Source organism: Pinus tabuliformis, chromosome 3_2 (assembly GCF_031772625.1).
Source record: "Pinus tabuliformis cultivar Carrire ecotype Pingquan chromosome 3_2, CPIR1, whole genome shotgun sequence".
Lineage (NCBI taxonomy): Eukaryota > Viridiplantae > Streptophyta > Pinopsida > Pinales > Pinaceae > Pinus > Pinus tabuliformis.
The window spans coordinates 162,532,665-162,559,299 of NC_142302.1; the positions used below are offsets into that span (position 1 = coordinate 162,532,665).

General features: G+C 39.8%; 1 protein-coding gene across 1 annotated transcript in view; it reads left to right on the forward strand.

The window, feature by feature from the left end:
- Positions 1 to 26,635, forward strand: part of LOC149180304 (eukaryotic initiation factor 3 gamma subunit family protein) — a 430,646-nt gene that overhangs the window by 237,932 nt on the left and 166,079 nt on the right. The window contains exon 8 of the mRNA XM_089416013.1: positions 20,369 to 20,462. Coding sequence (XP_089272139.1) covers positions 20,369 to 20,462 — 94 coding nt within the window. The remainder of the gene's footprint in view (positions 1 to 20,368; positions 20,463 to 26,635) is intronic.

The following is a 26,635-nucleotide window of genomic DNA, read 5'->3' on the forward strand; positions in this document are numbered from 1 at the left end:
CAACAGGCCTCAATGCCTTACTTCGATCTTGAACTCGGCCTGAATGTATTCCAAGAGGACTCGAACTTCTACAGATCTGTTGAAATATGATGACTAAAAAGTTTCCTGCAATCCCAACCCGGTTTTAATTTCACCTTATCAGTCCCATTTAGTTAAATGCCCTTTCCCATAAACATACATTCAACATATAGAGTTCTGGAAATGTAATTTTCAGATTAAAACACATGGGACTATCAACACATTTTGAAAATAAATATGGACATAAACAGACCAGCAACACATAAAAACACATAGATTTTTGGTCAACTTAGGCCTAGGCAAAACCCCTTCAATCTTCTATAGGGAAAACTTGTTAGAGAGCTCTTCAAATTTATTTATCTTTCAAGTTAAGGAAAATTAAATTTGTCGACAAAACAAAACAGCAAAATACAACTTATCTCTTTAGCCCAAAAATCCTTGACAACTGTGCCCACTTTGCCTCGATTTGCATGCCCACTTGAATTTGAAAATATGTACTATATGGATACAAATTGTACAGATTCCGTACGGACTATATGGATTGTACGGAATTTTCATTTTTTTTCAAAACTTCTCTCGAACGGCGTGCAACTCACAGCATTAAATGTTGTTCGTACTGTACGTTCTGCTGTCTTTTATGCCTTGATTTCCGTGCCCAACTTTGCCTAGAAATCACTCCTTTAGGTTGCTGCAACGAATTTCTCCTTCAGAACTTTTCTCCAGTTCTCAGCCTCCTTTCTGCAATCTACTCATGAAGAATGAATGCAATCTCTCTTTTCTTTCCCCCTTTTGTTTCCCTAAATGACTTTTGGGCAACCCTAAGATCTGATGGCTCAGATTCATTTAGATCTGTTGAAGAAAGTGTAACTAGGTTCGGTCTTCATAATGACATGATCTTTGTATTTGATGTAAAAAAAGGAAATAAATTATTTTTGTAATCTTGCTACATGGGTTGCATGAGCAAGAAGTGTCACTAGGTGAAAGTCTTCTTCTTGATGTCTTTAGGATTTATTTAAATGTCAAAGAGTCATGTCATGTGTGTAGAAACTCTTCATGAGTTTATGTAAATATGTACAAGTCTTCAAAGTTGTCTAACAACCCTCCAAGACCAAGATCAATGCCTCAAAACAAGCCTTCCAAAGTCTGCAAGAAAAGCGATAAGGGAATAATCATGTCGGCTCCAAACAAATGAATTAAATATATAAATATGTCATGTCGGCTTGAAACAAATAGTCACGTCGGTTCATGAACATATGTCAGCTCAATTATATGTGGCTCATTACTATAAATACCCAAGAGGGGTCAGCGAAAATGATACAACAAAATTTCGGATGCCTCTGATGAGCCGCAGTAAGGAAGCCGAAGTCATGAAGAGAAGGGAGCCACAATCAATGAGGTAAGGAAGCCACAGACAAGGGAAAGCTTCGAATGCCTCTGAAATTCCGCAAAGCTGCAATAGGGTATTGGCTGCACCTTGTTTTGGGTTTTAGTTGCAGTCATGGCCTTGTGTAAGGACGCAACCACTGTTTGGGTTGTGGACACTCTCAACATATCTATGTAGTGTAATATCGGCATTACAATGATGATTGATCCCGCATGATAGAGGAGCAGTCATGGCATACGTAGATCTTTGTGGTACTCCTGTAGAAGACTAGACAATGAATAACAGATATAGAACTACTCTTTCGGTCCAATAAAGATTATGTTAAATGCTGTCTCCATCATATATATACTACAATCTTGCTGTAAATCTGATGATGTAATGGGTTTCAGTGATGAACAAGAGATCCTCGGCATACCTGTGATGGGAGACATATAGTCTCACTAGTTATTACAATATTCTGATATAACATGGAAGAACTGCTCGCGCTCATCAGCATGGCCGATCTCGGCTCCGCCCTGCCTGCTGGTTCTGTAGAACGGGAAGGGAGAGGAGCTTGCGTTCCTCAGATCTGCGCCTGCGTACCTGAGTTTTCGGCTCCCTCTCAGCAGGCTGGCAATCACACAGTTTCTTCCTTGGCCCGCAGCGTTGGTGTTGATAACCCAAGTGACGATGCGATCTCTCCTTCTCGTGGTCAGGCTTCCCCTCGTAGTCTGCGCAGGATCAAAGCCCTCACTACGGCGCCTTCCACAATGGCGGGTTCGGCTATTTCTGCTTTCATGAGTGAAGTTGCTGATCTGATCAAGTTTAAAAACCCCAGATCTGCCACTGATCAATCAGATCGGGCTCTCAATAAACAGATCGGCAAGGATCTTGCAGGTCTAACCCCCCGGATGGAAAATCGCCATGGCAGATCTGCCCTCGGAAGCACAAGAAGCCCTAGCACTGGATCTAGGCACTTCATTGACTCTTTTTAGATCCAAATTTCTCAGACTACAGGCAGAACCATCCTGCAATGGGTCAGTTCTTCAGATCTGGTGCAGGATCTCAAACTGGATCTAGAACGGCGGATCGAGATCCCTTCAGGCCTTCAGAGACTTCTCTTTCAAGGTAAACAACTTGAAGACCTTCTTCCCCTCTCTTCTTACAGCATTACTAGGAACAGCTCTTTGGTGGTAACCCTTCGTCTGAGAGGAGGTGCAGTGGGACAGTCATCCTCTGCTCGTCCCTTCTCATACAAAGATGCAGTACACTCTGAGAACCCCAAACCCCTGGAGGCCCTTAAACCTAAACCCTTTTTGGTTGATAAGATAGAAGAAGTTCCCTCTGTTGAACTCAACCATGAAGAGCTTGCAACCCAACTTCAAGAATTTGCAGAAAGAGCCATCATTTGCAGATTCAACGGACTGTGGCCGCGATCTCAGGATCTCTATGCATGGATCCATGCAAACTGGACTCATCATTGTAAGGTCAGTTTCTGTTCAAAAGGTTACTTCATTGTCCTATTTGATAATAGTAAGCATTATGAAAAGGCCTTAGAAGAAGGCCCTTGGTTCATGGGAACTGCGGGGCTCTTCTTGACTCCTTGGTTCCCAGATTTTGATCCAGCAACTGCAGTCATTACCAAGACACTTGTATGGATCAGGCTTCCAAACTTACCTGCCCACTTATGGCATACTCGTGTCTATAGAGCTATAGGCAACACCTTGGGCAGTTTCATGATGGGAGACTACTGGCGGGAATCCAAAGGTCTCTACTCATATGCCAGAATATGTGTGGAGTTAGATTTGAGCAAAGGACTTCCAGACCAAATCAATCTCAAGATAAACAACTTTGTCTGGTCCCAGACACTGGATTACGAAAATACTGCATTCTGTTGCCGCCATTGCCACCAATCAGGGCATTTGCAGAACACCTGCCCATCTCGCCTGGCAAAAAAGAATAAGGATAACCCCTCCAAGCCCAAGTCCAAACGATGGGCTCCTTGCTCTCCACCTCCAGTAGTGGATTCTGATTCTTCCAGCTCTGAAGATGAAAGTAGCGATGCGGAAATGGATCAAGCTCCTCATCCTGTGGTCCCTTCCACCGATGGTCCGGCGCAGTCCTCCGACACAGCCACCGCTCAGAAATGCATCCATTTGACCTCCTCCTCTGAATCAGAAAAGGAGGGCTCCCCTGTGAAGAACCCCAATCTTCAAGTGGTCACTGCTCATTCATCCCTCGACGGTTGGGTCGAAGTCAAAAAAAGGAAAGGGAAAAATCTTTGTATTGAGGCTTCTACCCATTCTGGGTAGAAGTCAGTCTTCTTTTGCATCCAGCCATATGTTGTAGCTTCTTGCTTGTTTCACTTCTTCTCCGGAACCGAGGTTGATAGTCCTATCATTTCCGGTTGCCGGTTTTCTGTCTCTCTTGAATGTATCTTCTTGTACCATATTTTTCATTAATAGAATTAGTCCAATTCAGGAAAAAAATATATTCAGATATAACATAATGCAGTCTTGATGTGCTATAACGGGCAGTGACAAAAATCATATTCTAGATCCTGGCAGAACTGTAATCATAATATATATGGATCATGATCTTGTATTTTTGTGATCTCATGGTGCCAAGGTACAACAATGATCTCAGTTCAGCAAGAGACGGAGGAGATACAATAGATCTCGGTGATACTTTTTTGAAGAACTCTATGGTGCAACAATGGTGAGTTCTATGCAGATATAGCAACTATGGTCTCAGTGAAGAAGCAACGAGGATGATATCAGATAAGGTGCAACAGTAATACTATGATGACATCAGTGTAAGCAACAGTGATGATGATGATCTTAGCAATGGTAAGGAAGAGGATTGATGTCTTGGTCTTGGGGAGGCAGATTGTGTCAAGGGTCATGGTTTTGGTATTCGTCAATGGAATCTCTTTAAGAAGAATTTATGCGTGGGTTTTCCTCTCCAAGAGGGAGAGGTTTTGGCCCTAGTACAGAGCCAATATCTCTATTCTTGTCGCTTTTGTTTTTGACAGCAGTTTGATGAAGTTAACTCACACATGCTAATAAAAAGTAAACCTCAAGCTAAGATAAAAATTGCAGAAACACTTCATAAATCGTTATCATGCATCGACGAACCACTCTAATTATGCATGCCCTAGATTCTTCAACATTGTATCAGAGAGAATAGGTTTAGCAGTCAAAGGAAGGGCAGAAAAGAGACATGCAAGAATCAAGATTCAAGCATCAAAGCAAGTTCAAAGATGATAGGACCTATAAACCTTAGATCAAGGAAACAATATACAACAATAATTTTGCAACAGTAAGGGTTGTTGAATGACAACAATTTTCAGATCTCAGGGTACATGACAGTAGATGTCTTCCATAGCTACACCTACAACATCTCAGTGATAGTCACTATCTCAGATTAAATACTTTTCAAATAGATTCAAGAGCACATGGACAGGACTTAAATTCAATGCTGCACTATCCTATTACATCATGGAAGCAACCTCTAGTCGATGTTGCAAGGACCAGATGTTCAAGTCAATTATTCTTGAAGGACTTGAAGAGAAGCTTCAGCAAGGATCCTATCCGGAGGAAGCATCAATGCATCTACCTCAACAACAACCAAGATGAACAAGGTGAAGATCTTGCCCTCACGTATCAAGTAAGTATCTTTTATTCTATAATCAAGTTTTGGTTTATTGACTTCATCAGTGCAAGAATATCTATGGGTTAGATAAGGTTCTTGCAGTAGGATTGACAAAATCCTCATGAAGGAGTGAAGTCAGTACCTCAAGGTCTCCTTTGAAGTCATGAGAACTCTTAAGGTTCTATGAAGTAAGAAAGGAAACATAAAAGGATATACTCTCTGAAATGAAGTGCAGAAGGTGCCAAGGAATGAAGAAACGTCTTCATGAGATCTCAATTGAGAGATCTAGGAAAATGATGAATAGATGATCATCATTAATAAGCAAGGTGACATATGTCTATGAACAAGAAGGTCACCTCAATCAATAGTTTGTGGTCTCTATGTTAAATAGAGAAAGACAAAAGACTCAATATGTGCAAAGGAAAGGTTGACAAGATAAGTACTATGGAAAGATTACCTGAAGGATGGAGGAAGCTGAGGAAAGGATCAAGGGAAAGAGGGAGTAATAGATCTCCACTATGAATGAGATGGTATCTCTCTCAAAAGGACCCTATCAGAAGTCCCTGCAGATATGAACATAGTAAGAAGATGCATCGTGGCATCATGGAAGCAAGAGCTCATATGGAATCATGAAGAACATAGCTCTTGGGAATCTCGTTGTACATTGAAGGAAAGGAAGAAGTCATCCAGGTCAAAGGAAACATTTGCCAGATGGGGATATACTAGATCTTGAAGGATCTCTGATAGAGATCTCAGCGGAGGATCTCCTAGTCCAGGAAGGCAACAAATGTCTCGTCAGAAATTCCAACTCTTGGAACTCATGAGATGGTGGTTCAATGACATGAAGAATGAAGCAGACCAAGGGATTGAAGATCTTTTCAATCAAGGAAGCTGCTGAAAAATACCTGAAGGAAAATGAGGTATGTATGATTGTATTTGTATTTGCATTTGATATTGTAATGTCATGACATGTGGTTGCAGATAAAATGGATCAAGCATGATCAAAAGGGAATAGATCTCCTCCTCTGAAAGGATGCAGAAAGACATAAGTCAGACTAGATGAAATCAACATAATATGTCCTCATAATGTAGTATGAGGTAGTTGATGACCATTGAAGAACTATGAGAGCTCCTGGGAATGAAAGATATGAGGATGGAAGAGATCGTGAAGTATGCAACCATGATGAAGGCAGTCAACATCCAGAGGAGTAGGAAGACTTGACCAGGAAACCTCCCAGAATGATGTGAAGACTTTGATGGAAGTTTGAAAGGATGACGACCATTTACAACATATATCATTGGGAGATGTGTCAACGTGTATGCAGGATGATTGATACCTACAAGAAGATGTTATTGCAAGAAGGCCATTGCGAAAAGGTAATATGTGATTTGTTTTGGTGTTTGACCTCTTGGAAAAGTCTGGGTATGTGTGTAGGATTAATGAAAGAAGAGTTGTGAGGGATGTCACAACTATGTACCTTGTGATCCAGAGCAATCACTGTTGAAGGAAAATGAAGACAGATGAGCCTATGAAGGAAGCCCAGATGTAAATCCAAGAAGAATACTTTCCAAGAAAGAAGGAATGACATGACGGAGGAAAGTGATAGATGGTTGAACCCTACATATGAAGAAATTGATGACATCGAAGTCTTGAATCGTCAGTCAACTAGAAGACCCTATAAAGCACTGATGATAGAGTCCCTGGGTAAGAGGGAGCTCTGGGAAGTTCCTAAGAGCAAAGGGACTCGAGCAAGTTTCTAAGTGAACAGAAACTTGGAACTCGTCCCTGGTTAAGAGGGAGAGTTAGACATGACATTCTTGTCTTTAGGTTGGAAGAAAGAATGGAGGATTGTGTAATCATCTGGCATCCGACACTCTTTGAGGATGTGGTAGGGAATTCAAGACAAGAGTGGGCAAGAGGACCAATATTCTTGAGGGTTGGGAACCCAAGATGAGAATAGTCCTAGTAGGGCATACTCGGAGAACACCCGGGTGGGTATGACCCTAAGAGAGACAATGATGATGTGTGTCTATCAGTCATTGGTCTCGCCAACATTGTATGCTCTGATCTAAGTAAGAGATAGAGTTGTTAGTCAAGGCCTTGCTAAATGGAAACAATGTTGGTTGAAATGGATGCTATAACAGATAGATTGCAAATCCGATTCTTCTTATGAGAAATTCTTCAGATTGAGAATGACCAAGTACCATTATGAATACCTCCCTAGTTAAGAGGGAGTGTTGAAGAAAGTGTAACTAGGTTCGGTCTTCATAATGACATGATCTTTGTATTTGATGTAATAAAAGGAAATAAATTATTTTTGTAATCTTGCTACATGGGTTTCATGAGCAAGAAGTGTCACTAGGTGAAAGACTTCTTCTTGATGTCTTTAGGATTTATTTAAATATCAAACAGTCATGTCATGTGTGTAGAAACTCTTCATGAGTTTATGTAAATATATACAAGTCTTCAAAGTTGTCTGACAATCCTCCAAGACCAACATCAATGCCTCAAAACAAGCCCTCCGAAGTCTGCAAGCAAAGCGGTAAGGGAATAATCATGTCGGCTCCAAACAAATGAATTAAATATATAAATATGTCATGTCGGCTTGAATCAAATAGTCAGGTCGGTTTATGAACATACGCTGGGTCAATTATATGTGGCTCATTACTATAAATACCTAGGAGGGGTCAACAAAAATGACACAACAAAATTTCAGATGCCTCTGATGAGCCGCAGTCATGAAGAGAAGGGAGCCGCAGTAAGCCACAGTCAATGAAGAAAGGAAGCCGTAGACAAGGGAAAGCTTCGGATGCCTCTGAAATTCCACAAAGTCGCAGTAGGTATTGACTGCACCTTGTTTTGGGTTTTAGGTGCAGTCATGGCCTCATGTAAGGACACAACAATCGTTTGGATTCTGGACACTCTCGGCATATCTATGTAGTGTAATCTCGACATTACAGTGATGGTTGATCCTGCACGATAGAGGAGCATTCATGGCATACGTAGATCTTGGTGGTACTCCTGTAGAAGACTAGACAATGAACAACAGATATAAAAACTACTCTGTCGACTCAATAAAGCTTATGTTAGATGTTGTTTCCATCATATATATACTACAGTCTTGCCATAACTCTGATGATGTAAAGGGTTTTGGTGATGAACAAGAGATCCTCGATATACCTATGATGGGAGACATACAATCTCACTAGCTATTACAATATTCAGATCTAACGTAATGTAGTCTTGATGTGCTACAAGGAGCAGTGACAAAAATCATAGTCTAGATCCTGGAAGAACTGTAATCATAATATATAATGATCATGATCTTGTATTTTTGTGATCTCATGGTGTCAAGGTACAACAATGATCTCATTTCAGAGAGAGATAGAAGAGATACAATAGATCTCAGTGATACTATTGTGAAGAACTCTATGGTGCAACAATGGTGAGTTCTATGCAGATATAGCAACTATGGTCTCCGTGAAGAAGCAATGAGGATGATCTCAGATAAGGTGCAGTAGTAATACTATGATGACATCAATGTACACAACAGTGATGATGATGATCTTAGCAATGGTAAGGAAGAGGATGGATGTCTTGGTCTTGGGGAGGTAGATTGTGTCAAGGGTCATGGTTTTGGTATTTGTTAATGGAATCTCTATAAGAAGAATTTATGCGTGGGTTTTCCTCTCCAAGAGGGAGAGGTTTTGGCTCTGGAAAAAAACCAATATGTGTGTTCTTGTTTCTTTTGTTTTTGATAGTAGTTTGATGAAGTTAACTCACACATGCTAATAAAAAGTAAACATCAAGCTAAGATAAAAATTGCATAAACACTTCACAAATTGTTATCATGCATTGAAGAATCACTCTAATTATGCTCGCCCCTAAATTCTTCAACAAGATCTAGGGATGAGAATAAATGTGCATTTAATTCTCACTTTCTATTTTTTAACTCGCCCATTAAATAAAATACCCGCATTGTACTTTGTCTAAAGTCAGCTTTCACTTTATAATTTAACATTGACTTTACCACTTATAAAGTCACTTTCACTTTATAAAGTCACACTTAGGAAAATAATTATTTTGGACACTTTTCCCTAGGTAGAGACTAACCCATGGGAAACCACTTGTTGAAGGTACATTAAAAATCAACAAGGTCTGGACAGAAATCTCGGCCTTTGCTTGGCATTATTACCGCTGAAGCCTAATGCAGAGAAATCCATCCTCCTGTTCTTAATCAATTTGGCAGTCTGGTGTGGAAAAAGTCTGCAAAAAATTGGGATTAAATCCTAAAATTACGATTTTTTCAACAAAACGATTTAATCCTTTGATTTTTTGCAGACTTTTTCAGAAACGAAAAAATCGCGATTTATTCTTAAATGCCCGATTTTATCGGGAGTTGACCCAAAAAGTCGGCTGTCTTGAGAGTTGAGACTCAGACAAGACTCAAGATTTAGGAGTTGATTCACTATTTTGATATGTGATGTAGCACTAGACTTCATATACATATTATATATTAGCTTTCTTTACATGTTTATGTGGAAATGCATTCATTTGATGTTGTGGATACTCTAGATGTTAAAAAAATAATTAAAAAAAAGAATATTTTTGAATTTTTTTTAATTTTGCCGACTTTTTGCCGACTTTTTCAACTTTTGGACCCTTGCCGAATTAATCCCGACTTCGACTTTTTCCACATTGGTCTATGCTCATAGGCACTTCATGAAGTCTTACCTTCAGGTTGGTAAAGCAATCTTTCTGTTATACTCCTGCTTAGGCTTATTCTCACCTGAGCTGTGATACCGTCTTAAGATTAGGTTAACATGTTCTTTGCTTAGGTCAATTACTTCAATAATCCAAATTACCCTAGTTTACATTTTCATTTTATTGATAGTAGCTGACGAAAGAACAAAAACCACAAGCCAAGACAAGAGAACACAAAATTGGTTCAAGCCAGGGAAAAGCCCCAAGATGGGGAAAACCATTGATCAATTCTTCTTATTATCAATATCAAATATTCAGAGAGAGTACAATATAACTGCCCTTAGATAAGTAGATGGTCCAAACAATAATGCAATTCTGGCATTCTGTCATAGCAAACAAAAGTGTGCCTGTTGAATGGTCAACGACGGCATAGGCAAAGTAGTCTTTGGTGAGCTCGAACTTCTTCAACAACAAATAGAATGTTGGTGAGGGTTTATTGACTAACAACTACAATGCTCTCCTTACTTCCAGAGCAACGACATTTTGTCCATAGTAAGAGGCTAAGGTGAGCTTACTGTAGCCCTTAAACTAGCCACAAAACCCTCATACAAAGACTGCGACCTTCCGTGGTATACTATTGATCCAAATTGGATCCTAGAACACTCTAAGTTTTCATGAACTCTGTAAAATTCATGCCAAAATTTCAAAGTATTATAAAGATCAAGCTTATCAGAGATATCCTCGTAATAGTTGCAATTTGTGATCAACACGGAGCAACGAGGACCCTTCGTCAAGCGTGTAGACCGTCGACCCATGGTAATGCGCACTATCACAAATTAGCAAAACCAGAGGCTAGTTCCAGAAACGGGGGTAGCGCAAACCCTTCAAAGAAGAAAAGGGCCGCAAACACCTAGACCTGAAAAATCATAAAATACAATGGATATCGCTTCGATTCTGTCAGAAGCGGGGTCCCACAAAAACCAACAGAATATCGGAGGGGCTTCGAGCGGTAAGCGGTTTCGGCCGAGTTCTGCCCGATGCCACACAGCGATCGCCATGCGTCCCGACGGGGAGAGAGAAAACCGCTCACATTGGATGGGTAAACGTCATGTGACTTAGCTGCTTGATATGAACGATGACCGTAGGATCTGGGGCCCCCAGATCAACGGCGGAGATGTGTTCCGATGGATGACCGGACCTGACAAGGTAAACAGACAGAGTTGTATAGGATTTGAAGTCTGATATGGACGATGCGTTGGCAGAAGGTCGTGTTTCGCAGGCATTCTTGGAGTAACGGAATAAACGGCCATGTCCAAGAGAACTGACACTCATTCGTTACGGAATAGGTGGCCACCTCCCTGTGAAGCGTTATACAATGACTGATGACGCAGGACAGGGGAATTCGAATGGATAGAGGCAGGGGAACCAGAAAGCCGGGAAGCGGAAACGAACAGTCAGGAAGCAGATTGGCTTTAAAGCCACGAACTGACAGAGAAAGAAGCAAGCAGAAAGTGAGTTAAGAAAACTAATAGCAGAGAACAGAGAGAAGAAGTCGAGCTGACCTGCAGAAGCAAAGGCAGCATCGAGACAGAGACAGAGAGAGTTAGAGAGTCTGTGTACTCTAGAAAGGGCTTGAGAGGTTCAAGCGAACTCCTCTGTATATGCCTGTCATGTATTGAGTCTCAGATTGGACTCATACCATTATGACCAATAGAGGTCGAGATTCAGTAAGGAGAGTTTGTGTACTCCAGAGACTTGGGGGATCCAAGTACAGTCTTGTTGAATTGTATCTGTTGAGTGAGACTCAAATTGAGCTCACTGTTGTAAAAACTCTGCTTTGAAAACATAATAGAGAGGCCACCACTGAAGGCTGGACCAAGAGACATAGCCCAGGAGTATTGGGTGAACTCCTTATTAAACTTGTTGTGTTTATATGTTTTCCTGTTGTGTTTTCTTTAACTGCTTCAGTGTCTGTGTATTTCGCAATCTTATCGATCCGTTGCATAAAATAACATAGACACATCCATGCACATGAGTCTGTAATACCTTATTGTTTGTCTTAGATCAATTACGGATCAACTGTTGCCTATTCAACCCTGATCCGAGCTCATTTAGGCTTGCAACCTGCTTGAGAGAATCTCACAGCGCTGCGACCCAACTTCACAAGAGACACCCTTCACAAAACAGCCCATGATCTTCCTTCAAATAGCTCTCAAGCCTGCAACAACCTTTCTGTGAGATCTTTCCCTGCATAAGAATAAAGACGCAACTTTGAATGGAGTTTGAAATATCCCAAACAAGTCCCTAAAAGTCTTGGCCTTTAGCTTTAAGATCTCGGTCCCTCTAATAGCCCAACAACAGTGACAAGCAAACTCGGTCCCTCTAATAGCCCAGCAACAGTGACAAGCAAACCCTTCCTCCTTCGCTGGTGCCCTCCTTCCTTCTGCGGCCATTTTAGAGAGAAAGATTTGTGATGAAGATGTGTGAAATGAGGATGGAGGACACCTATATATATAACAATTTGTCCTTATGGAGGTGAAGTTGATCTTTACAATTGGAGGCAAAATTTGAATTTCAAATTTTCAATTTTCCCACCTTAATAAAGTTATGACTTGTAGAATCTATTTTAACTAAATAAATATTTTTCCTTATCTTTACAATTGGAGGCAAAATTTGAATTTCAAATTTTCAATTTTCCCACCTTAATAAAGTTATGACTTGTAGAATCTCTTTTAACTAAATAAATATTTTTCCTTATCCAAATTCGGTGTTCTTTAGGTCGATTTTGGTCCTCTCGAAAAGAGGAATTCAATGCCACAATTATCTTCCTCAAAGGAGTTGTCCAAAGTGGGATTTGTCCCTAGTTGCCAATTTTAACACTTTTCCATGGTAGTGTAATTTAATTCAGAATTTTGAAGTGCTCTACTCGTGAAATCTATAGGCTGCTCATGAGCATCCTTATTTTTTTGTAATAAGACACCAACAATGGTATCTTCAGAAGTGAAAGAGAAAAATCATGAAATCCTTTGAATAATCAGGGCTAACTAAAACAGGAGCTTTGGCAATAACACCCTTGATTTCCTAGAAAGCCTTTTTGTCATCTTCTTTCCATAAAATATTTACATCCTTCTTCAAAGACTTTGAATAGGCTTAGCTATTCTTGCGAAATTTGGAATAAATATTCTAAGAAAATTTCTTTTTCCAAGAAAAGATTGAAGGGATTTAATATTATGAGGGAGAGGAATCTTTTGGATTGCCTCAACTCTTTTAGGATCAATGTTGATCCCATCTTTAGAAATGATGTGACCAAGTAATTTTCCTTCAGTTACTCCAAAAACAGACTTAGCCGGATTCATGGATATCCCAAACTCTCTACACTTGTCAAAAACTTGCCTAAGATATGACCTATATGACTAATACCATCCTTAGAAAAAACCGTAAGATCATCTTGATAAATTTTGATAATTTTCTCAATTAATCCAAGCATAATCCATAGCCCTTTGAAAAGTATCCCCAACATTGGTTAATCCAAACGACATTCTAATATATTCGAAAGTACCCCATGGTGTGGTGAATGTAGTTTTGTGACGATCCTCTTTCTTAACCCATACCTGATTATATCAAAAAAATCCATCTAGCAATGACATCATTCCAGAACCATTTACTCTTTGCAAGATTGTCTCCATGTTTGGCAAAGGGTAATTATCTTTCTTACATGCTAGATTAAGGTTTCTAAAATCGACACAAAGTCTAATTGTACCATTCTTTTTCCTAATAATCACCAGGTTGGAACACCATGTTGAATGCCTAGTTTTAACAATAATTCATGTTGCAAGCATCTTTGAAAGCTCCTTTTGAACTAAAGGGGCTAACTTAGGATTTATTTGCCTAAGCTTTTGACAAAAGGGTTTAGCATTTTTATCTTTCAAAGGGATAGTGTACTGCATGACATCTTCCCTATAACCTTTTAATTCATCATAAGAAAATGCTAAAACATCCCAATATTCACGAAGTAAATTGGTTAACTTTTTCCTTTCTTCTTCGTTAGTACCCTTACCAATTTTGACAACCTTGGGATCACTAGAGGTACCAATGTTTACTTCGATGAATTCACCTGGATCCATTTTATTTTCCTCTTTCGTCTTTGTGGTATCATGGTGATCAAAGTGTTGCTCTAAAGCAACAACATTCCTAGGAGTAGGATTTATAATATCTGCATGATGATCAGATCCATTCTCCCTAGAATCTATCTGAAAATTTTCGATCTCATCCAAACTATCAAGAAAACGAATCACTTTCTTTTTGTCATCAAAAACTTTGCTAATGCTCTAAATTATCTGGAAGAGAAATTCTAAAAATAATTTCCATTTTTATCTTATCTTTGATCAACTCATCAGATAATTGCAAAGTAGAAGCAGCTACGGCAAGCTCATCTGCCAAACTATTCTGCTCTCTTGGGATAGCTTCAAGGTCAAGGGCATCGAAGTATTCCATAGTATCCCATACAACATTTCGATAATTCCTTAACCTTTGATTTTTACATGTAAATTTATTTTTAATCTACATGATAACTAAGTCAGAATCTCCCTTGATACTAAGCAACTTAACTCTTAAAGCCTTTGCCAACTCAAGACCCAACAACAAAGCTTCATATTCAACAACATTGTTGGTTGCTTCGAATTCCAATCTATAGGCAAATTTGAAAACATGACCAAGGGGAGACTTTAAAACTATTCCAACACCTTTACCATGCCTAGATGATGCACTGTCAAAATACATGTACCATACTTTATCCTTGAGATCCCCAATCTTTTCATCAACCTTATCATCGAGAAGAACTATGGAATTAGACATAATAACATAATTCCCAATGTCAGATTGTTCTTTAATTATCTCATTATGGGGTCTCTTAGGATCTTCAACATGGAATCTTCTTTCGGGCTCTCTGTTAAGTCTTACAAACCCATTAACTCTAGGAGAAGGAATCGTAGCATATGACCAATTCATCTGAATACTTCCTCCTAGATCAGAGGCCCATTTTTCATCAAGCTTATCATCGAGAAGAACTATGGAATTAGACATAATAACATAATTGACAATGTCAGATTGTTCTTTAATTATCTCATTATGGGGTCTCTTAGGATCTTCAGCATGGAATCTTCTTTCGGGCTCTCTGTTAAGTCTTACAAACCCATCACCTCTAGGAGAAGGAATCGTAGCATATGACCAATTCATCTGAATACTTCCTCCTAGATCAGAGGCCCATTTTCTAGATAATAGCATACCCCAAGCATCAGGGACATCAACAACAACAACAACAACATCCATAACAATCATAATGTCAAGGTAAACTGATAAATGAACCTATAAATCCTTGATTAACCCATGAACTTCAATCTTCTTAGAATCCATGGCACATATATTGTAGTAAGGCCTAAAAACTCTTAAATTGAGCTATCTTTAGCAATTTCCAGGACTTGCTCTTGAGAACGCTTTTCACCAAATAATTTAACCATCACATCCTTTTCATGATCAAAATTATTTATACTAAAGGATGATGTGAAAGGTCTAACATCTTGACCGTTTTCCTTATCCTCCATCCAATCTTCGATAGACAAACAAAATTCTTTACCAACAACATTTATTTGATTACTTGCCTCAAACATTCCACTATCCACAATTCTTTTAATTGTGGGGCAAGTAGCCTCCTCATGAAGAGCATCACAAGCCCTACCATAACGCAGAGCTTCATCGACTAGATTAGTAGATTCAAGCAAATTAGGCGGTCTCTGCTCACTAGATTGGCCTTTTTTCTGCCAAGTATTATTACTTCGATTATTATTATTATTCCTAGGCTAGAAATTTTGTGCTTGAGCCCTTTTCATTTGAACCAACCTAGACTACAAAGTACTTATTTCCTTAGCATGGTTAGAGATTAATTTTGCTTGGTTAAGCTCCATGCTTTTAATTTTTTGCAGTAATTTTTGTATAGGGTTGTCATCAGATTCTTTAACCTCTTTACCTTTAGGTTCTTTCAACTTTGTTGAAGCCCTATCAAAACCTGGGGTTTTAGATTTCCTAGATGCCTTCTTATCTTTTTCATATCTTTTTCAGGCTCTACAACGAAAGTTTGAGTAACTTTATAATCACAATTCTTAGCTCGTCTCAATTCATAAGATGTATCAGGATTAAAAGCATCGATGTAAAAATCCAAAAGAGATTTATCAAGGGGTTTATAATCTTGAGGTAATTCCTTAATAATATCATTAAATCTCTTATTAAATTCTTCTACGGTCTCATTTTCTCTCTTATTTATGACACAGATAGCTTTTATGAGATGCCTCTCTTTTCTCTTATCTCCAAAATTTTCCTTAAAGGCATTAATAATCGATTGCAAAGAATCAAATGAATTATCAGGCTTTTCCATAAACCACTCCAAAGCATTTCCCTCCAAGGTAAGAAAAAAGGGCTCATTTTTACATCTTCATGATTATAATCAACAACCCTCACATACTTACCTACTCAAGAACCAAAAGCTCTCAGATGAGCATTAACACTAATTGCATTATTTTCCTGAAAAGAAGGCAATTTATCCATCCCATTCTCTGGAAGATCATCGAGATAACCTTGAATGTTAGCAAAGTTACAAGGGGCAAACATGTTGTTAAAATTGGAAACTAGGGCCAAACTCCATGTGGGTCATCTTACTTATGGCAGCTGATATTTTTCTTGGATCCCTCTCATCGAGAGGTGTAGGATTGATCTAAAGATCATCCGATTCCAATAAGTATTCATGAAGTTACGAATTTATTTGTGTTATAAGACAATTCGTTAAGGTCAGCCAACAACCAAATAACCCCCACATGTGCTCAACGTTTTAGTACAAAAGGAGATGACTTGAGAGTCATTTCACACACACTTCTCTCTTGATTTCTCTCCACTCGCTTTGGGTTTTAGTGGAAGAGAAATCTAGAAGAGGGAGCCCTAGATGTTGGAGGAAAGGAGGCTGCCCTAGCCGCAGCAAGGAAGACATGCCGGCGAGGGTTTGAAGGATGTTGGAGGTCAGCTCCAACTGACTGAGCGCTAGAAGGAGGGTTTACCTACGCTACTAGGAGAAGCCTTCTATAGGCTGTCCAAGGAAAACTATATGCTGTCTAGAGAAGGTCTCCACAAGCCCTAGCCGCAGTCCAACAAGTGCCACAAGCTATGCCCTAGACGCAGTCAAGGAGGCCAAATACAAGCCCTAACCGCAAACAGAAAGGGTTGGTCAGTGTTCACTAAATACTATCTGAGATCCGAATAAAAAAATGTTAGTTACACGATCAAGCTTGAAAATAGAATGTCGAAGTGACAACTACCTTGTAGATGTTGTTGCACCTTAGATTGCATTGTTTGCAAACACTGCTGACCTCTTTTGTTATCAAAACTTAGATGCAACCTCCCTTGCACACTGTAGCCATCTTATTTGCTAAAACCCTATTGGCAACTAGTGGTAGGATATATGTTTTCACGAGTAGTTGTTTGTTTGTCAAAAGGACAAAAGTCAATAGTGGCAGGAAATTGTATCCATTTGAGTGAGTTGCCAGTGGTAGATGAGTTGTGTTTGTTGCAGTGAGTTGCTAGTGACAAAAGATGCACACCCATCTATGGAAAAATGAATTTGAAAAAATCCTTTAAAATATGAATTAATTGGCTTAGTAACAATGTTATGACCATGTGTGTGTGTGTCGATATATATATATATATATATATATATAGAGAGAGAGAGAGAGAGAGAGAGAGAGAGAGATTTGTGTGTGTGAGTTTTCCTTCATGAACAGACAGTGTGGTGGAGTTTAGAGCATATATCCCTGTAAATAAAAGCTTACTTACAAAGCCTTTGAAAGGTTTAAAAAGAAGGTAGTTCATATAATTTTTGTGAAGTAAATACTGATCAAACTCCTCTAAGATCAGTAGCAAATTTGATTGTAAATTGACTATGGAGAAGAAGGTCTTGCTGTGATTTGTAGCTGGTGTGGTAAGTTGCAAAGGTGTTGCATAGTGTAACTGGCGGTAGGCAGTGATCGTGGTCACTTTTTAACTCAAGGAAGCCTACTTAGCTAGACCCAATGAATCAGATCTATCCTTCTTGCAAGCATTGAACCAAGCGTTTACTTATGCTATGGCAAATTGTCAGCCATCTTATTTGTATTCTTCATCCTTTTGTCCATACCCACCAGTTACTATATGTGAATAAATCTTTCCAACATCCAATGGAAGAAAGATTAAAATCATAGTTAGTATCTTTGCATTACTCTACAAGAACCATTCTACCATGGTAGGTTTCAAGAACTCTAGCCATGTCCAAAAGAAATTTGGTGTGTACAACAACAACTTGCTTCTCTCCAATGAACCACCCATGAAACTTGTTCTACTTCTTCCACGCCATTCATCTGACCAGAAAGTTTACCTATGTTCCCACAGACCATAGGTGAATGTTTTATTGTCTATAAAGATTCTTCCAAAGATGTACATTCTGCTAGTCATCTTGTTCTTCCTAGAAATTATAATAGTTTTGCTTGTAATAGTCTCCCTAAGGTTTCTAGTAAGGACCCTGCCCACCAGTCTTTACTTGCTTCATCATCTACCTCCTATTCACAAATTAGACCAAATATCAACAAGGTACGAGAATAAACGCATGCAGGAGTCCTTAGAAAAAGGGAAAGGAAACATCAAATAGTTGTTCTTTAAAAAGAAAAGTTAAAATTGCAGTAAGAAATTTGTAGAAGGAAAGCATGATTGAAGAATCAATGATTTGCTACTAACTCTGATGATGAAGAGTATCAAAGAATTCATAAAAATGAAGAGGAATTGATGAAAGAAAGAGAATCTGAATCTCTTCGTGAAATGATTGGTTCTTGAAAAAGCAAGAGAAGAATTTGCGAGAAAAAGCGATCTTCAGTATGAAGACATGTGAGAGTTAGAGGGAGATATCAGAGTGATTGAACCTTCAGTCACATCCGTACTAGAATCAAAGCAGGCATTTTGTAAGTTGTAAATTTTAGTTTAAACTAATGAAGCCTATTGTTTAGATTCTCTTTTTAGCAAAAGCAAATTACTTTCCCTAACATGAATGGATTCCGAGCACTAGTATGATGACTTCTGCATGCAAGGAGTACAAACAAATTTGATCAGATTCCCAGGAAGTGCATCCCCAATTAGTTTAATTCAGTTTGAAGGACAAGATAGATCTTCCCATTGGAAATGAGGATTTAAGTGCACATATTCCACAAATTATTTATGATGAGAAGAACTTTCTGCAGATCAATGGACACCTTGTTTCCCTTCCCACAAAAGGAAGCTTTCAAGCAAGGGTTAATAAAGTCCACACTTATAGAAGAAAGCTAGAGAATATTGAGAATCACAAAAAAAGAATTCCACTTATGGTAGAAAAATATAGGTATGAAAAATAATTGAGTCTTATTAAGGAAAAGCTTGTAAGAAATTGTTGTTTAAAAATATCAAATGCTTTATGGGAAAGAGAAATATATGCAGTCAGTTTGCCTGAAGTTCCTCATTCAAATCCTAGAAGGGAAAATTATAAAGGAACGAGGGCTGAAGATTTGGCAGATCGCTAAAAAGAGATCGATGCCATTTTGGTTGTAGGATTCATCGTTTTGTTAAAATCAAACTGGGCATGCATAGGCTTCCATGTCAATAAGCATTTTGAAAAAAGGAGAGGTAAGAAAAGATTGGTAGTTGATTACTGTCCTCTCAATAAATTCCTTAGGGATATTCAACATCTTGTTCCCAGTAAGATAATTTAATCAGAAGAATGAAGGGATGCCATATCTTTTCCAAATTTAATTTGAAGTTTGGGTTTTGGGAAATTGCTAGCAAGCCTAAAGACAAGTACAAAACGACTTTTGTTGTGCCTATGGGGCAATATGAATGGACTGTCATGCCATTCAGTTTGAAGAATGTTCCTAGTGAATTGCAGAAAAGAATGGATGATAACTTTAGACCTTGTATAAAGTTTTTAGCTATTTATGTAGATGATATTTTAGTTTTAAGAGAGAATTGGGGAGAGCACATAGAACATTTGGAGAAGTTCCATGATCTTGTATATGGTCATGGATTGGTGTTCTCTCATAAATTTGATAAAATGCGAAATTGCTAATTGAAGTTTCTTAGATTAATTTCTTAGGATTCCAATTTTTTTATGGAATAATCATTCTCCAACCTCATGTCTTGGAATACATCCAAGTGTTTCTTGACATTTTGAATGGAAAGGTACAACTTCAAAGATTTCTTGGATGCATTAATTATGTTGCCCCTTTGTATACGTGGATGGTAATAGACAGAAAGTTGTTGACTGAAATATTAAGAAAAAGAATTTTCCAACATGGACCAGTCAATGGATCTCCATTCTCACAGGCCTTAATTTTTGTGCTCTACACAAATTGTTAGAGATTGTTATTTTCTAATAATTTTTGTGTTTTTGAGATAACTTATTAGTTTTGTTCCAATTCGCTTTTGGTTTGAAGGAGTCTTAATTTTAACATAAATTGTATTATTGCTTTGGGTGTCTGTTTACAAAATGTATATTTCAGTGTTCCACTCACAGTAATTAGTGTTTTACATGACAGGAAATGGATCTGTTTGCAATACTTATTGCAGTTTAAAGCCCCCTCCAATGGACATTGTGGGAATCTTCAATTTTGATGGGCCAACCTCTAGTCGGTATGGTTTTGTGCTTTCCCAGTCTTTGTTTTGCATGGTGTACAATTTCTTACATGTCACAAATTTATTCTTTTGGAGCTTGTGATTTATCATGATTACACGAGAAAATTTGACTTTGGTGTGGATTGATGTTTATTTTTCTACTTTTGTTTACTTTTCCTCAATTCAAGTGTTTCCGTCTTTGGTCATGTACCCATTTTGGTGGTTTTACGTTCTTCTCCTCTCTAGGAGATGATTACAAGATTAATTATTTGCTTTTCCTTCACAGGAGAGATTTGGTATTAGGCCACCTTACCTCCAGCATTGTTTCTATGTATGATCCATCCAAGACCAATAAATTGTGAGTCTTATTTCTAACAGGGATTGATGTTGATAGACAGATTTGGATTCAACTTCTGACATTGATGACCAGGGTCCAATCTCATTGACTCATGACCTAAGTTGCAGGAAACGTTGGCAGGGGAGGAGTTTTTGTATGGTACAGCCCAGAAACATGTTTCTGGCCGTACTGGCACGTTTCTCGAGGTGGAAACGTAGCCAGTATGGTCGGAAACGCGTTTCTGGGCTGTACGATGTCGTTTCCACATGCAACTTGACTTTTATTTTATTTTTTATTTTATTATTTTGTCTTCTAATTTTTAATTAGGTTTTTCTAATGCCTTCTAGTTGCTTCTAGATGCCTGTCTAAAGTTATAAAAGTGAAGTTTTGCCCTAGTGTTGATATGCAGTTCATCAGGGTGTTTGAGTGTGGTTTCGCCCTCATTGGATTTCATATGGAGAAAGTAGAATTTTAGATCTCACTCAAAATCCAACAGACTTATCTGTTTTTCAGGATTTCAGGATTGGGGGGATTGCAATGTTTCCATTGGATTTTATCATGTACTAGGGTATGGAATTTGTATTTAATCAAGAGAACCAAGCCCTCTATGTAGGGGAGACTCCCAATAATCAAGAGCATGTAGGTTACTAGGGTATGAAACTTGTATTTAATCAAGAGCACTAAGGTCGTTCGACTATGTAGGAGGAGACTCCCAATCAAGCATGAGACAAGAAATTAGAAATTTCTCGTGGTTGATTTTGGATATTTCTATTTTCATTATGTGATCATTCATGAGTAAATGTGATGTAAATTTAGAGACTTATATTTTATGCATTAACAATTGACAATTTTTATCATAATGTAATAAATTAGAATGTATCATATATGCTTTATGATTGCACATATTTCTTAAATGTCCTAATATATATATATATATATATATATATATATATATATATATATATATTCGCGTTTCCCCGTTTCCAAAATTTGGGGGGTCACGTTTCGTACCCGTGCCCGTTTCGGAAACTCGTCCCCGTTTCGTGCAACCTTGCTCATGACCAATTGGTAGCTTAATAATTGAGTGAATACTTGATAGATAGGGATGTTTCAGTTACAAATAATTGAAGAATACTAAAGAATTATGAGTTAATGGTTCAAAAAATGATGCTAAATAATATTAATTGTGAAATTTTCTGAATCTAACACATCAGAAAACCCTACTGCAATTTTTGGTTTATTATCCCCTACTTGTTCTTTACATTAACAAGTTATTTAATTACATAAACATCGAAGTAAACACAAATGCAGCCTTCACAGATATATAGATGATGCACTGAAGTAAACAGAAACAATAACACAAGGGACACCGTTAAAATACCCCTACCCCCTAAGGGCGAGGTCGAGGGGACGAAGGCCAGAGGTAAGCCTAGGCAAAGATAAGCCTAGGGCGGGGTCGAAGGGGTCGAAGGGCCGAGGTGGGCCGAGGGGCTGGGCAGATATTAAAAAAGAAGGTTGGAGGGGCCCCATTGGTGGATGGTTGGAAGGTGGGGTGAAGGGGGACCCGTTTCAGGAGACCCCCTCAAGGTTGTGGAAGGTCAAGGAGGGGCCCCATCAAGGTTGTTGAAGGTCAAGGAGGGGCCCCATCAAGGAGGGCACCCCGTTTCAGGAGACCCCCTCAAGGTTGTTGAAGGTCAAGGAGGGGCCCCATCTTACTTAATGATGCAAGATTTGGCCTTTGGACGATCGTCCCTGGAAAAGCCCAATGCAGGGAAATTGGTGCAACATATATGAGGGTTTTATTATTAAGTAGATTTTTGAATACAACTAGGGTGCCAGAAATGGCTCACCCTCCAGGGAATGTCCTCGACAGTAGTACCTCTATCCGGGGACAAATATTCCGGGAAATTAGCAACTGGATGATCAATCCCATGGTGACTCCGGCTGTTCCTTGTGTTGGACAATGAACACTGCTCCAATCACTGCTCCGGAACTGTGTCACCCTTCAGGAACTGCATCACCCTCTCTCAGCTCCGCGTCAACTGATCTGCTCCCAGTCTGCCCCACAAAATCTCCCAGTGCTACCTATGAAGCCCTCTATGACTTTTGTGTCAGCCTCTACGGCTTTTGCGTCAGCCTGTATGACCTTCTGCGTCCTCTGCGCTGGCTCCTACGGCCTCTGCGTCAGCCCTCCTATGCCTGAAACCCTCTGTGTTAGCCTACTGAGGCTTTGTGCAGCCTCTCTGGGCTTCTGTGTCACTCCTGCAGCCTCTACGTGGATGACACAGGCCCTTCTGGCTCTGCACAGTCTCTGCTGCCTCTGCGTGGCTTCCTCTGGCTCTGCGTCTGCCTCTTCTGTGCTGATCTCCCGTCTCTCTGTTCCGTACTTGCTGCCTCCTGACTGCTGTCTAGACCAATGATTCAATTTCTTAGCAAACCCTGCTCCAGAGATTGAACTGACTGGTCTCCCTCAGTGTGTTTACCAAGTGCCCCTCAAGCCTCCTCTTATACTTTTTCTGTTGACATCTCAATGGCCGAGAGTAAGTCCCTAATCAACGGCTAAGATTACATCTCGCTGGATGCATGTCTTTTTGGACCGTTCTAACACAGATTCATATTAATACACATTAATATTTTATTTTCCCTAAGTTTAGACTTAGGGACTCCATTAAAAATATTAATTATTTTAATATCTCTTGATCTGTTTAGAATCTGCCCAAACCCTTTTTGGGTATTGGAGATCTCATGTACCCCAACCTCTCCACCAAAGTTCATGGCTAGAGCACATTCGATGCTACCCCAAATCAACATTCCCTCTTAGCGAGGATTGTGCTCTAGCAATACTCCTCACTGAGTATTACTCTGATCATCCGGGATCGGTACCTGTGCTGATGCTAGTCCTCCCTGCTCAACATCCTCTGCACCGCTGCATCATGTACTGCTGCATCTATATGACAACTCCCTCTGCATTCGTGCTGCTGCTGGTCCTTTCTCCCAACACTGCATCCGCACTGCGCCTTCCTCTGCATCTGTGCTGCTGTTGGTCCTTTCTCCCAACACTGCATCTGCACTGCAACTCCCTCTGCATCTGTGCTGCTGTTGGTCCTTTCTACCAACACTGCATCTGCACTGCAACTCCTTCATTTGTGCTCTAACAAACTACTTCTGAAAGGGGTTCTTTACCATCCCCATATTTTCCTTGAAGTAGTCAAATTTTGACTTTGCAAGGGCCTTGGTGAGGATATCTGCCACTTATTCCCCTGTAGGAGTGTAGCTCAACTGTACAGCTCCACGTTGGACACAATCTCTGACAAAGTGACACCGGATATCAATATGCTTTGACCTATCATGAAATACTGGATTCTCAGAGAGTTTGATGCAACTCTGATTATCACAGATGATCCTGGTCGCCTCCATATTTATCTTGAATAGTTTTACCAGCAATTTTCTAAGCCATATGCCTCACACGAAGCTGTGCTTGCTGCCATATATTCTGTCTCAGACGAGCTCAGAGCCACAAACTTCTGTTTCCTACTGCACCCGGAGGTTATTCCTAATCCAACGTTGAAACAGTACCCAAAGGTACTTTTCCGATCCACTGAACTTCCTGCCCAATCTGCATCAGTAAACCCACTCAACCTGATATCCTTCCTTTTGTTGTACAAGAGCCCATAATCAACTGTTCCCTGTAAATACCTGACAACGTGCTTGGCTGCTGCCCAGTGAGCCCTCTTTGGTTCCACCATGGACTGACTGAGGGTGTTGACAGTGTAGCAAATATCTGGGCTGGTATTGACTAGATACATCAGGGACCCTATGAACTGTTGGTATAGGGTGGGATTGACATCCTTGTCTTTTGATGCATCAATCTTCTTCCAGTTGGTGATCATTGGCGCAGCCATAGGTCTACAGTCTCCCATCCCGAATCTTTTCAGAATTTATGTAGCATACGTTCCTTGCCCAAGGAAGATTTTTCCTTTTAGCTAGCAAACTTCCAACCCTAGAAAATAGTGCATTCATCCCAGATCCTTCATATCGAACTCTGTGGCTATATTCTTCTTGCAATCTTCAATGAGTCTAGATGATCCTGTTAGGAAGAGATCATCCACATATAATACTAAGATAAGTGGCTCGCTCTCTACGACCAGATAGTAGAGATTCGGATCTGCGTCGCTCTTGACAAACCCCATCTTCTGCAAGTGGCCATTTATTTGACCATACCACGCTCTTGGTGCCTGCTTCAGCCGATACAAGGCTTTCTTCAGTCTGCATACATGAGACTTCTTCTCATGAGTTTCAAAGCCCTCTGGTTGTTCATTGTATAGTTCTTCTAATACCTTGTTCAGAAATGCTGTCTTGACATCCATCTGATGGATCTCCCATCTCATCTAGGCTGCAAGAGATATCATGGTCCTAATAGATGTATACTTGGCTACCGGGGCGAAGGTTTCCTCATAGTCAATCCCTTCCTTTTGAGCATACCCCTTAGCTACAAACCTGGCCTTGTATTTTTCAATACTGCCGTCTGCAGTGTATTTGATCTTGTAGATCCATCTTGAACCTACCACAGATCTGTCTTGAGGCCTTGACACCACCTCCCAAACATTGTTTACCATCATGGAGTTATACTCCTCCACCATCGCATCTAGCTAGACCTGATGCTAAGCTGTCTCCTTGAAGCTGGCAGGCTCTCCATCTTGAGCTACTAATGCTTGATACCTGTCTGGCTGTTTTCGCTCCCTTTTACTGTTCCTTGGCTCTCCGATGAAGTTCTCTGCATCACGCGTAGAATCTGACGAAGTTCCCTGCTGGTTCTTCCTCTGCTAACAGGTTCTTCTGTTTGCTCCTCTTCCTCATCTTGAGAATCTTCCTGATCTGAGGAAGGATTCTTCACTTCCGTTGGTTGACGAGGCATGACCAACGGATCCTCTTTCGATTGCTCCTTGGAAGGCATTTCGTGAGATTTTCTGAAAGTTTTGTCCTCCATGAACTTTACATCTTGTCGTACTACTACCTTCCTGCTCCCTGGAAGATAGATCCTGCATGCCTTAGCGTTCTCGCTATATCCTGCTAGATACCCCTTTTCCGCAGTCTAATCCAGCTTCGTCCTCTTTTCTTCGGGTATGTGACAATATGCCAAACTCCCAAATATCCAGAAATGACCGACTTCAGGTGTCTTCCCAGTGAAGACTTTCTCTGGAGTAATCTTGCCCAATGCCCGATGAGGAGTCCTGTTCTGAACGTAGACAACTATGTTGCATGCTTCTACCCACAGGAATTTTGGCATACCCTGATCATACAACATGGCCCTAGCTGCTTCTACAATGTTTTTCCTTTCTGCCAGCCCATTCTGCTCCAGATTGTAGGGAGTTGTCCACTCTCTTTTGATGCCCTCCTTAGCGCAAAAATCAATGAAGTCCTTATCGACATATTCTCCACCATTATATGAGCGCAAGACTTTTATTTTCTTACCTATCAGATTCTCCACTAGAGCCTTGAACTCCTTGAATCGACTGAAAACCTCATCCTTGGTTTTCAAAAAATAGATCCAAGTTTTCCTCGAGTGGTCATCAATGAAAGTAAGGAAATACTCGGCATCGCTGAGAGCTTTGACAGACATAGGTCCGTAGATATTTGAGTGTATCAATCCTAGTACACTCTTGGCCCTGTGGTTGCTCTTAGGAAATGCCGTCTTGGCATACTTTCCTAGAGCGCATCCCCTGCATACATCATCTCGTTCCGTACTCAAATCCAGAACTCTTGTTACAGTGCTCTTGAGAATTCTTAGAGCTCCATGGTGCAAGTGACCCATCCTTCTGTGCCATAGTTCGTTCAAGTCTTTGTCCCCATGACT